We start from the raw sequence: 11,594 nt of genomic DNA, 5'->3' as shown, positions 1-11,594 counted from the left end.
CATGAATTAAAAAAAAAAAAAAAATCTGCAATCATCTTTGAAACAACTTGTAAAGTGGTGAGCCTGGAATTTGCTGATACGCGCATTTGCTTGCCACAATGGGACGATGTTCTTGTGACAATTGTGAATTTTTCCAAATACTGTTGGGCAAGTGGGTGGGGAGAAGCTGAGAGGTCTGGCGAAGGCATGCCTCGAACCTAACAAGGTTGGAGCACTTGGCTCCAGGAGGCTGAGCCAAAAAAGAAAAAAAGCTGTTGAGACACGATTCAAAACTGATTCGGTATACCGTGTTCAGTCCTCTCCAGAAATATTGGAACAGCAAGATCAATTCTTTTGTTTTTTGGTTATATAGTAAAGACATTTGGCTTTCTGATCCAAAGATGAATATCACACCAAAGTTCCGGAATCCAGCTTTGCTCTCATGGTATTTACCATCAAGATGTGTTAAACAACTCAGGACAGATGGATCACCTTCAGTTGGAAGCCACACATTTTCAAGTGAGCAAAACTGCATGATTAAACGAACGTAAAAGTGAATAACGCGGAATATTTGGTGGCGTAACCCTCACTTGCAATAACCGCATCAAGCCTGCGATCCATTGGCATCGCCAGACTCTGCATACTTCATTTGAATTGATTTTCCAGGCCTTTACTGCGGCCTCTTTCAGTTCTTCTTCAGTCTCCTCTTCAGGAGGTCAAATGAGTTGAGTTAAGGTCCGGTGATTGTCTTGGCTAATGTAGGACCTTCCACTTTTCAACCCCTCGATGAAGTCCGTTGTTGTGTCTTTTGAGTCATTGTTGCACGATGGGAGCTTCTGATTGGTTTGGCTGCATTTTTCTGTAAATGGCCAGATAAAATGGTTTAGTATACTTGAGAATTCATTCTGCTGCGACCGTTATGAGTTACATTATCCATAAAGACTTTGAAAGAAGAAATATAAGATGCAAACCACACATCATGCAGCCAAGAGAATCGGAATGCCAGATTGGATTTTGGACAGAGATGAGTTTTTAACAGTTTTGGAAAGAAAGTTTTGTGGACTGATGAGACCAAGATGAACCTCTACCAAAGCATGGAGACAGAAGATCTGCGTATGATTATTATTATTATTATTATTGTTGTTTTTTTAGATCTTTTGGACCACAAAAACATTCTTTAACTGTCCTGAAATTTCAGGGTTTTTTTTTTTTTCAGTTTTCAAGTGGGAGTGATTAAGAAGTTGTGGAATATGATGAAACCAAAAATGCAAGCATATAACTTTTGTTCAGTTTATAAGAAGAGATTTATTATTGCATTCAATGTTTGTCAAAAGTGAAGAGAAATCGCCCTTGTTGGCACCGATTTTCTCACCAAATGAACAAAAGCATTTATCAAGAAACATCAAATAGTCGCGCTTGAGTCACTTGCGCGCTTGATTTGTAGACGCTCCGGAGCAGTGCCAACAACTCGTCGCAATCTCTGCGAGAAGGTATTTGTCGAGGGAGGGAAGGGGGTGGGGGTGGAATGTGCGCGCCGTCCTGACGACTGACTTCTCTTCCCGTGCCCGCTGACGCTTCACATGGGGCTCGAGTTACCCACCTGACTTGCTCTCACACGCGTTCTGCGCCTCCCCCGGCCCCATCTCGTTACATTGCGCTTTTTGATCTTGGAGTGCAGGTGAGGGCATTCCCGCGTTCCCATGGCCGCCGCCATTGTCTTGAGCAGCGTTGCGCCAATCCGAGGAGTCACCCTACACCCAAAAGTGTCACATCCCCAGCACATGACGCGTGCGCGTGCATATTTGTGCATATGTGCGCGTGTGTTCGTGCACGCGCGCATGTGTAATGCAACCTGAGCCACTATGCGGTGTTGCGTGGGCGCCCTCTTGGCCTCACCTGAGGTGCTTTCCCACAGCTTGACTCGCTCACGTAACGCAATGACGCCGCTGACCTTTGTTGTCAAAACACGTCGAGGTGTCCACCTGAAGCTCCCTTTGTGTTGTCTCGATTCTCTACGGGGGCGCTCTCCTTCCTCTCATCTTGCTAAATAAGCGACGTTTCTTAAGTGCAGTAAAAAGCAAAATTAGAAGTAAAAATACAAGTACCGTATTGGCCTGAATATAAGACGGTGTTTTTTGCATTGAAATAAGACTGAAAAAGTAAAGTGGGGGTCGTCTTATATTCGGGGTCTAAACATTATACCCATTCATGACGCTAGATGGCGCCAGATACCATTGAAGCGAATGCTGAACTTGACTCCCCAGGCCAAAGCGAACCCCTGTCACGAAGAATAAAAATAAAAATAGCGGTAGCACAAAGAAGAAAAATAAAAAATAGCGGTAAGAAAGAAAAGAGAAGAAAAGAATAGAAGAGAGAACAGAAAATGGAGAAACGTAGCGACAATCTGGACAAAAGTGGGTGGAAGATCGGCCAGGTTAACCGGCAGCTAAGGAGAAGTTATGATGTCATTTACATTTCAAAAACCAGAAGCCATTCATTTACGAATGATTGCACTTGAGTTTACATATTTAAATGTTCAGATATTAAGATTTGAATGAGGCAAAATAACATGCTTTTTCTCTCAAATATATTGTTAGAATCATTTGTTTCAGATGTACTGTAATTATTTTCTGTATAAAAATTAATTTGGTGTTCAAAAAGTCTTTTTTTCAAACTTGAGTCCAAAAGAGGGGCTTGTCTTATAATCAGGGCCGTCTTATATTCGTGCCAATACGGTACTGGTTCAACTCCTTCAAGGTTAAAAAAAAGGATTGATTCTGATGTCTACATGAGAAGAAAAGCAAAATGTCATTTTAACAGTTTTACCGATCCAGCGGGGAAACGCAAAACGGCCGATTTCAGGTCGCCTGAAATCATTTTGAGTTCCAAGGGGAAGCTCGTTGCTTGTGATGACAAGAAGTTGGAAGTTTTTCAAGGGAGCGGGCATGAGATGCTCCCTTGATAGGAAGCCCGCTTCCAAACTGCGTCGTAGGTCTTCATGACCGGCGCCCTTGCTAGCTTGCGTGCGTGCGCGTTCCCAGGCGCTTTTGGCTCGAGGTTCCTGCAACCATGCCTTTTGTGACTCCATGAGGAGCGGGGGAGGCTTTTCAAAGACCTTATCGAGCGCTCAGTAATGCTCGAGGCTTTATTGCATTGTTTTAGGTGCCCTGCCAGGGATTGCGATAGCATGACGATAGCGCAACTCCCACTGCTTTTGCAATGGCCGGTAGTCGGGCCAGTAGGGCCGCAACCTAAGTATTGTTGTGTGGCTTTCAGTCTCCGAATCTCGCCTGGCCCCACTTAATCTCTTCAGGATGTTTTGGGATCTGTGTGTGTATGTATGTGTGTGTGTGTGCACGCGCGCGCATGCACTTTGTAAAAGTAATTTCCTGATTGGCTTGAAGGAAAACAGTGCAAAGCAGCTAATAATAATAACGTGGCAGCGCTGGCCGCTGTTGATAAATGACGAGGTGGGTGAGAATGAGAGATGGTGGGGACAACGGCTTAAGAAGGAAAAGAATGCCGCTCGGAGGTGACTGGGCGCGGGATGGGTGGCGAAGGTTGAACAATAACATTCGGCCTTTGTTCAAACACACAATAAAGATGTCGGACCATCGAGAAGCACATTAACTTCAATGGATGTCACCAACCAGCTGACAGCCAAAGACCACCGTGACAGACATTCTTGAACTACATTCGAAAGCCGGACCGCATATCGGACACAGCTGTCTAACAGGCGGGATAATCACAAACATCGTCGAATGGCCTTTGTGTTGAAATGATTTGCACCGCGCAAGCAACTGCCGGTTGAATGTGCGTTTGGCCACATGTCTGCGGATGTTTAAAGCCAGCAATGAGTGAGTCGTCTCCTAAATCAGCTTCACTCGCTGCGAGCGCCGCGCTAGCCACATCGTCAACGGGCGATCAAACTGCAGGGAGCTGGACGGTGAAGTGCAAAGAGCCCTGCGCCACGCCGCTTTCTGGGTCACGCCACTTTGCTTCATGTTTTTGGCCGGACGTCGGCACGCTGCGCCGCAGTCGGAGCTTGGCCTTCATCAAACCGGCCGCTTCGCGAGTCGTCGTCGTCATCGTGTACTGCTCTCCACAAAAAACAAACGAATGGCATCGTATGAAGACTTTTGTGGACCCTTGTGCCGTGCATGACCGTTGTCACTCTGCGCTGAGCTGCCTGTGTAATTTCAAGCGAGTAGACTCAACTCATGACTTTGGTTGTGACTTAAGTCTGAACTCAACTCAACTGTATTTATAGAGAACTTTAAATCAACCACCGCTGTATACAAAGTACTGTAAATTGAGCAAATATCATATATACAACAATAAAACAAGACAGAAAGCACAAAAACAGTAAACCTAAGATCAAGTCTGAGTCATGCTGAATCAAAAGCCAAAGAATACAAATGAGTTTTGAGATGAGTTTTAAAGGTGGGCAGCAAGGGGGCTTGCCGAGTGTCCAGCGGGAGGTCATTCCCAAGAGAGGGGGACCAACAACGGAAAAGGCTCGGTCCGCTCTCAGCCTCCGCTTAGTTCTTGGTACCTCTAATAACGTCTGGTCCTCAGATCTGAGCCGCCGGGCCGGTGTGTAGGGGCGAAGCAGCTCAGAGAGGTAAGGTTGAGCGAGGCCATTTAAAGATTTGAAAACAAATAATAGGATCTTAAAGAGAACTCTAAAATGTATCGGGAGCCAGTGAAGGGATGCCAGAGTAGGAGTTATGTGCTCCCTCTTACGAGTACCAGTCAAGAGGCGAGCAGCAGCATTCTGGACCAACTGGAGACGCTTAATGGCGGATTGGCTGACTCCCAAAGTAAAATGCACTACGGTAATCCAGCCGGGATGTGACGAAGGCATGAATTACTGTTTCAAAGTCTCATCACGGCAGATTCTATATGGACATGCATTAGTTAGCTACGCTAACACATTTGCATCACATTGTTCTGGCATGGGCCCAAAGGCGTCTGTGTAGCGTCTTCCTCGATGCTTCTGCCACTGACAGGCCGAAGTGGCCTTTCACTTTGTTGATGTTTGACCGGTGATCGATGAGCTAAACTTTCAAGTTAACAGAGCCGCCGACTCGCCTTTGTGGCTCTTCTCGTGACGCATTTCAAGGTCGATAGCCCCCACCACCACCACACACCTACCCAGGAATCTGCAGAGAAAAGGTGTTCATTGCACAGAGAGCTTTGCATCACACACTACACACGATGAAAACTAGTTGTAAAGATAAAATTGTGTACCTCACTCTAATTTCCGCGGACTGTTTTTGATTGCACCGAGGGTTTTGGAATTTGCTGCAAATTTCGCGATTGCGGATTGTCTGCCAGTGATTTGAGTTGGTTCCTAATTAGGCCTTTTTCTTCTCCTACCATGGGGCTCGCATGTAACATTTTGGCAGAGAAAGGCAAAGAGGCGTGCCAGAGCACTTTTGTTTTACTCTTCATACGACACACGATGACAATTTGAGTTCATGTCGTGCGAAGGCGAGCGTACAGCTCGGTGATGGGCGTCGTCGTGTCGTCAGAGGAGTAAATCAAGTCCCGCTTTGAAGCTTTGGAGAGCTTCGTGTCCAAAGAACAAATCTTCATATGTCCTTTCAAATTACAATCAAAAAACAAATTAATCCGGCGCTGGCCTGCTTCTAATCTAACATCTAAGACCACGCACCGCTTAATTGATTGGTTCCATGTCTGCGCATGGCGTTTTTACAACACCTTAAAGAAAAGCACAACATTCCTCTCTAATGGTTGCGTGGGCAGAAAGACCGCACTCGGCGTCAGTTGGCCTAAATGCCCTCTGAGCTCAGAACGCAGGCCACAACGTGAAGTCATGCGCTTGATCAATTACCCTTGAAGTGGGGTGTCAGACTTGTGGCGCGGGGGCCCAATCTGGCCCCTGCATCATTTTAGTGGGCCTCCTCACGCACACGGTGTCTACTTAATGTTTCTTGCTGAATGGATTTGCTCTTTTCATTTTGACAGAAAATCTGCATCAAAATTTCTGTTTTTCTTCCAATTTGACAGCATTTTTTTTCTTGAACAATAATTGAACAGTCATATATTTATTTGTCACCATTTTCCACGACTTCTGGTTTCAAACTGTATTTGTTTAAAAGAAGAATACAGATAATGATACCAAAATTCAGGGAAATAACACTTAACTCTGCAGTAGAAGTAAAAAACAACTCAGATCGTGTAGTTGCATATGTGTGCACACCCACTTATAACTGGAGATTCTGGCTGTGAACAGAATTAACCAATCCCTTTCAAACTTCTTGAATGGGAGTCAAATCTGCCACCATTTAAAAGGACTCAGAAGTTCAAATGTTCTTGTTGGCTTTAACCTTACAGTTCTCCTACAGTACCCTAAACCCCCCCAAGCATCTCATCTGGGCGGGACCTCATTGTTCTGCGGTATCAGTCAGGAGAAGGCGACAAAAGAATTTTTAGTGGAGAAATACGACACTCCTAAATTGCTGTCAAGCTGAGAAGACAACTGGTCATTTAGGCTGGCAAGAGGCCGACAGAAACATTGAAGGCACTTCAGGAATTTCTGGCAAGTACTAGCTAGCAACATGTGACAACAATCTCCTTTCATCTTCATATGCCTTGGGTAAGGTGGCAAGACAGAAGTGTCATCTTAAAAAGAAACAACTGATAAAAGTACGGTTGGATTTCATAGCTACGATTTTTAAAAGGTCAACACTGCTCACAAATCAAAGAACACAATACTTATGGTAGGGTGTGAAGCAATTTGGTGCCAGCTCGGGCATTTATTAATGTGGCGGAGTTGTGAATCGTTCCAAAAAGCAGTCAATGCTGCAAGCCTTTAGGCTTCTGCTAAAAAGGCAAAAAAAGGGCAGGAAGAGCCGACTAGAACACCTGAACTTTATTTGGGGTAAATCTGATGCACTTTAATGGTGGCAGGTCTGTGCTGACTCTATTTAACATGAGTTTTAATGCGATGTGGTAATTATAAGAGGAGGGGGGTGTGCACATTTGTGCAGTTGGCTTTACTTTTACTTCCCCTCTTGAAAAGACTGGCAAAAACTAATTTGCAGGCCACATTACGGTGGAAGAAGTTTTAAAATGAAATCTTACTGTGGCCTCATTTTTTTGTTTTGTTTTTATTACCCAACAACCTGCCCTTGACCAGAGCTGTAAGCCCCGCCCCCCTCCCCTTTCCTAAGCAGCCCACTGAGGGAAAGCAGAACAACTCTGGCCCGTGACGACTTTGACAGGCTTGCTTTCGGAGAATACGGCAACAAGAGGCAGAAAATATCTTTGCCACTGTGATTTGATGCCATGAGAAAAAGAGCGCTGAGATTGTTTTACCAGCCCGGACGCACTCTGCTGGAAATGCAATCTGATCTTGGGCACAACGCGTGGAATGTGGCTCCAATGAACCGGTGCCATGTTGGGGGCGGCACCGGAGCGTCGACTTTCACCTTAAAAGGCCTTCATTTTCTCCAGATAGATGGAGACTTTATTTTTTTTTTTGGGGGGGAGGGCAGTGACGCGGCCAAAACAAACGTTATGTTGCGGTGGAATGCCAAGATCAAGCTGAGCCCATCGCCACTCAAACTGACAAACGGATCCAAACAGCACTTGGCGCAGCCAAGACCTTCCCTCAAATGCTCATTTCGTTTCGCCCATGATGCTCACTCTTGCGGAGAACTTGTTTTAAAGACAAGCCGAGCGCCCGTCGTGGACCTCTGGAAATGCATCCATCCGCAGCCCAAAATGTGGAACGAAGCCTTCCCGGAAGCCACTCCGAGGTGCCAACAATGACAAAAGGAGCAAGGGAAAATCGTCCAAAATGGGGAACCACGTTGGAACAGATTGCTCTGGTGGTTTCCACTTAAATCCACGACATCAGATTGTCTCGTTTACAAATGTGCAGCTGTGATCATTAAAACAATTTTCCAACACTCCAAGCCAAAGACAGAGGACAGGCAGCAGGCCGGCTCGCGAATAATGACAATCTGCATATAATTGATGACCATTTACCAAAATGCATTTTCCACAAAAAAAAGGGTGAAATTGGGAAAATTCTCTCCCCAAAAACAAAAATTATTGTGGTAAATATTGAAAAAAACACTTGAGGGGGAATCAACAAATGGTATGCGGATTTTTTTTTTTGTCGCGATCCACTTCGAAGTTACGGCTTCCCTGGGCCGGTGTGAAAAGTGAAAAGTTTATTTATATTTATTACCCATGACAATTTGACATTTCGGTACAAATTTCAGCAAGAATCATGATAGTTGACACACATGATTTGCTCCCGCGGGCCGCATAAAATGATGTGGGGGGCCAGATTTGGGCCCCGGGCCTTGACTTTGACACCCGTGGTCGAAACAGTCATGTAGGTGTTTCTGTGCCAACAATTGACCTTGACTTTTGACGATGAGCCCCTCAAACCACACACACACACACACACACACACACACACACACACACACACACAGACACACACAGAAAGTTGAAAGGTCTGGCCAGAGAGCGTGGCCACATGTGTGCCTTTGTGTCTCCGCTGGCTGATGACGTGTGTGCGCACATGCGCTGGGTCCAGAGTGGTTTGCGTCTGTAGATATCCTCGTCCTTTCTTTCCTTTAATTTACTGGACAAACTATTTGGCTGCGTCCAAATGAGGAGCAGATGCGTCGGCTTGGTGCTGCTGTCAGCAAAAAAAAAAAAAAAAAAATGTTTGCACGTGTGTACCTACTGCACATTTGGAGGCTGCGTCTTTGAGCGGCGCAACTCTTGACAAACTGCACTCGCACCAGCATCAACTCACGTCAGTAATGTCTTGGCTTTAAAAGCCCCACAAAACTTGTTTTCATACCAATTTTTTGAAAATTTTTGCTTTATTGAGTACTGGACATCGTCCAAAGGTTTAATTTGTGTATAAAATGTAAACTTTAGTGAAACTTGTGCAAATATTCCAAGTTGGGCTTTGCCGGTTATGCAGGAAAGACCAGGTTTGTCATTGGAGTTGGACTATTTACACGAGAAAGAGAAAGACAAGGCTAAACTGGTCCGGCTGCTGGTGAGCCTCGACCTAGTTTTTTTTTTTTTCCCTTCATCTGGCTCAGTCTCCTCCTCCTCCTTTTCCTCTTCATCACTGTCCTCCCTTAAAAAAAAGTTCTCAGTGAGAACCACAAGTGGCTTTAAACTGTCAAAGCAAAAGTACAAATGGTCGACTTTTTCATATCACCACCCTTCACTGATTTGTATGTACACACAATCGTCCTGGCACGTGTGATTTCTGCTCCGCATTCCTTCAACGTTTTATTGTCTGTACATTCTTCGGTCCGGAGTCCAAAACTTAGGATTCCCTCGCAAGAAAAGCAGCACTCATTATTGCTAAAAAAAAAAAAAAAAAATCCTTCCCGGAGGATTAAAACATGTTCATCAGCAGCCTTGTGTCTTTTTGCCCCCTTAGTGGTTTGCTCTGGCTCAAAGAAGTTGTCAGGACTTTGTCCCGCCTTTTCACTCTCATCGAGTTCCTCGCCTGTCGAGCGGTTCTGCGCATCCTTCCAAGCAAAGCGGGAAAAGTCAACTTCCGGACCTCGGTCCTCCTCTGGTTCGCGGATGGTCCTCCCATTTACGCCGGCGCTCAGAGGTCCAGTCTGAAGGCGCCGAAGTAGCTGGAGGACTCGTCTGCGTTAAGCATAGTCGGTGACGAGACGGAGACAAAGATTTCGTCGCCGGCCCTCAGCTCAAAAAGTCCCCCTTGGTAGACGGAATGGAGGGCGTACTCCGCGTCAGGCGCCCAGCACTTGGTGCCGACCCCCTTCAGAAGCTGCCGGGTGGAAACGGACGGCGTCAGCGAGCTTCGACGCAGCGACCGGGCCTGCTAGCTTACCTGAATGGGACTCGGGTAGGAGGTCTTCTTGTAGACGCACTGCACCAGCTGGTGGCTGGCGCTGCGCTGGTCCACGTCACCGCTGGCGGGCGACGGGTAGCGGAAGTACACCTGGAAGGGACGTACGGGCGGCTCATGTCGGAAACGTTCAGGGAGTAGACGTGTCGAAAAGGAAAGGAGGCTCACCTGCGAGTACAGATAATAGCGGCCGTCCTGGGGAACCCGCAGCCTGCCGTTGCTCAGGGTCATGTTGTGCAGGTGAGCGCCCAAGCTCCTATTGGCCCACGAGCGCACCACGTGGCGGCAGGACTGGTGGAGTCCCGTCTGAGGGTACCCTGTTGGGCGGAAGAGGGACGGAAAGTCAAGTAAGGCCTCATTTCGTCTAACGATTGCCAGTCCCTATGGCTTCCAAATGACGTGTTGTAGAGCCACCAAGTTCCCAAGTACTCACCTTGCAAACTGGTGTCCCGCAGGGTCAAATGGGCCGAAGGCCTTTGGACAACTGAGCTCAAGAACTTTGACCCCGAGTTGTTGAAAGAGCGAGGCATGGTTCTGGCCACTGAGATCACATGAAGATACAGCAGCGGTATAACAAACACTGGCTCAGAAACAAAGTACATGTCTGTGTGTGTGTGTGTGTGTGTGTGTGTGTGTGTGTGTGTGTGTGTGTGTGTGTGTGTGAGCGCTTACCCATAAAGGTTTGTTTGGAGATCATGTTCTCAGTCACCTGAAAGAAGAAGAAAGTGGAACCAACTTTGATAAAAGCACGGGCGGCTCAAGATAATACATGAAGGCTAAGTTGTTGCAGTCATTCGGCTGTTTTCCCCTTCAAATTGGTTCATTAAAACGTGTGCAGTCACGATTATTTTTTTGGGTTTTGATTTATCTCATGAAATCACTGGTGAATGGATTTTTTGGATCGTTTGTTGATGAATCTATTAGTTACATAAACCATTGAAATAATATGTTCTTGTGACCTTCCATTATTCATGCATCCATTATGCCTTGTTGACAGGTTGCGCAAAGTCCTTTTTTTTTGTTCCGCTTGTGCAATATCTGATTCCATGGCGGTTTGATGTGGCACGCGCGTCTTCTCCGCCAGCCTCCATCTGTTTCCTCTCTCCCGCTTGCTCCGTCGTCGTCCGCTTCCAAGCGCAGCGGATGCTCACCTGCTTTAGCATCAGTTTGATTTTCCCCGACAACCCGGCTGGTTGTTTTTACTCTCCCGTGTCCGTCACGTCGCGGGGCGTCCCGGAAGCGCTCGCGCAGCCACGCCATGTAAATCAGGCTTCGGTCATTTCCTTGGTCCGTTCTCTTCGTGTTTTCCCTCATATTCCCATGCCAGCTGTTAGCTGCCACTGAGTCCCTCCTGCTATGAATCTCCCCGAAAGGCCCTAAAAAGCGGAATGTGATGGATGAGAAGTGAGCTAATGGTGACCTGAGGTGGTGCTGTTAGCAGCTGGCCTTCCTCTCCCGCAGCTGACACTCAAGCTACAAATTGCAGTCGACGCTTCCGGCTTTGGACAGAACACGCAATAGTATGAACCGCAGAGTGTGGCGGTTTGAGCCCCCCCCCTCAGTGGGTGGGTCCGGTGAGAGGCGGCAAACATCGACCTGAGAGACCGATTCTTCCAAGTCATTCCGAAAGGACAAAAAAAAGCTGGGCCGGTGGCAACGACCCGTTTGAGGTCACAGTGGAATGTGGCGGCTGAGCTGGTTGCTGCAGAAACGCTGA

General features: G+C 46.7%; 1 protein-coding gene across 2 annotated transcripts in view; it reads right to left on the bottom strand.

The window, feature by feature from the left end:
- Positions 1 to 8,849: 8,849 nt before the first annotated feature.
- tnfsf10l (TNF superfamily member 10, like) overlaps positions 8,850 to 11,594 on the bottom strand; it is a 19,381-nt gene continuing 16,636 nt past the window's right edge. The window contains exons 3-7 of one of the 2 annotated variants that reach the window (XM_019871294.1): positions 10,550 to 10,586; positions 10,311 to 10,418; positions 10,046 to 10,197; positions 9,860 to 9,970; positions 8,850 to 9,796 (exon numbers count right to left, since the gene is read on the bottom strand). In XM_019871294.1, coding sequence (XP_019726853.1) covers positions 9,611 to 9,796; positions 9,860 to 9,970; positions 10,046 to 10,197; positions 10,311 to 10,418; positions 10,550 to 10,586 — 594 coding nt within the window. In that variant the 3' untranslated portion in view covers positions 8,850 to 9,610. The remainder of the gene's footprint in view (positions 9,797 to 9,859; positions 9,971 to 10,045; positions 10,198 to 10,310; positions 10,419 to 10,549; positions 10,587 to 11,594) is intronic. The other variant, XM_019871295.1, reaches the window with a different exon arrangement.

The sequence above is a fragment of the Hippocampus comes genome, unplaced genomic scaffold (assembly GCF_001891065.2).
Source record: "Hippocampus comes isolate QL1 unplaced genomic scaffold, H_comes_QL1_v1.1 scaffold83, whole genome shotgun sequence".
Taxonomy (NCBI): Eukaryota; Metazoa; Chordata; class Actinopteri; order Syngnathiformes; family Syngnathidae; genus Hippocampus; species Hippocampus comes.
This window is presented reverse-complemented; position numbering and strand designations above follow the sequence as displayed.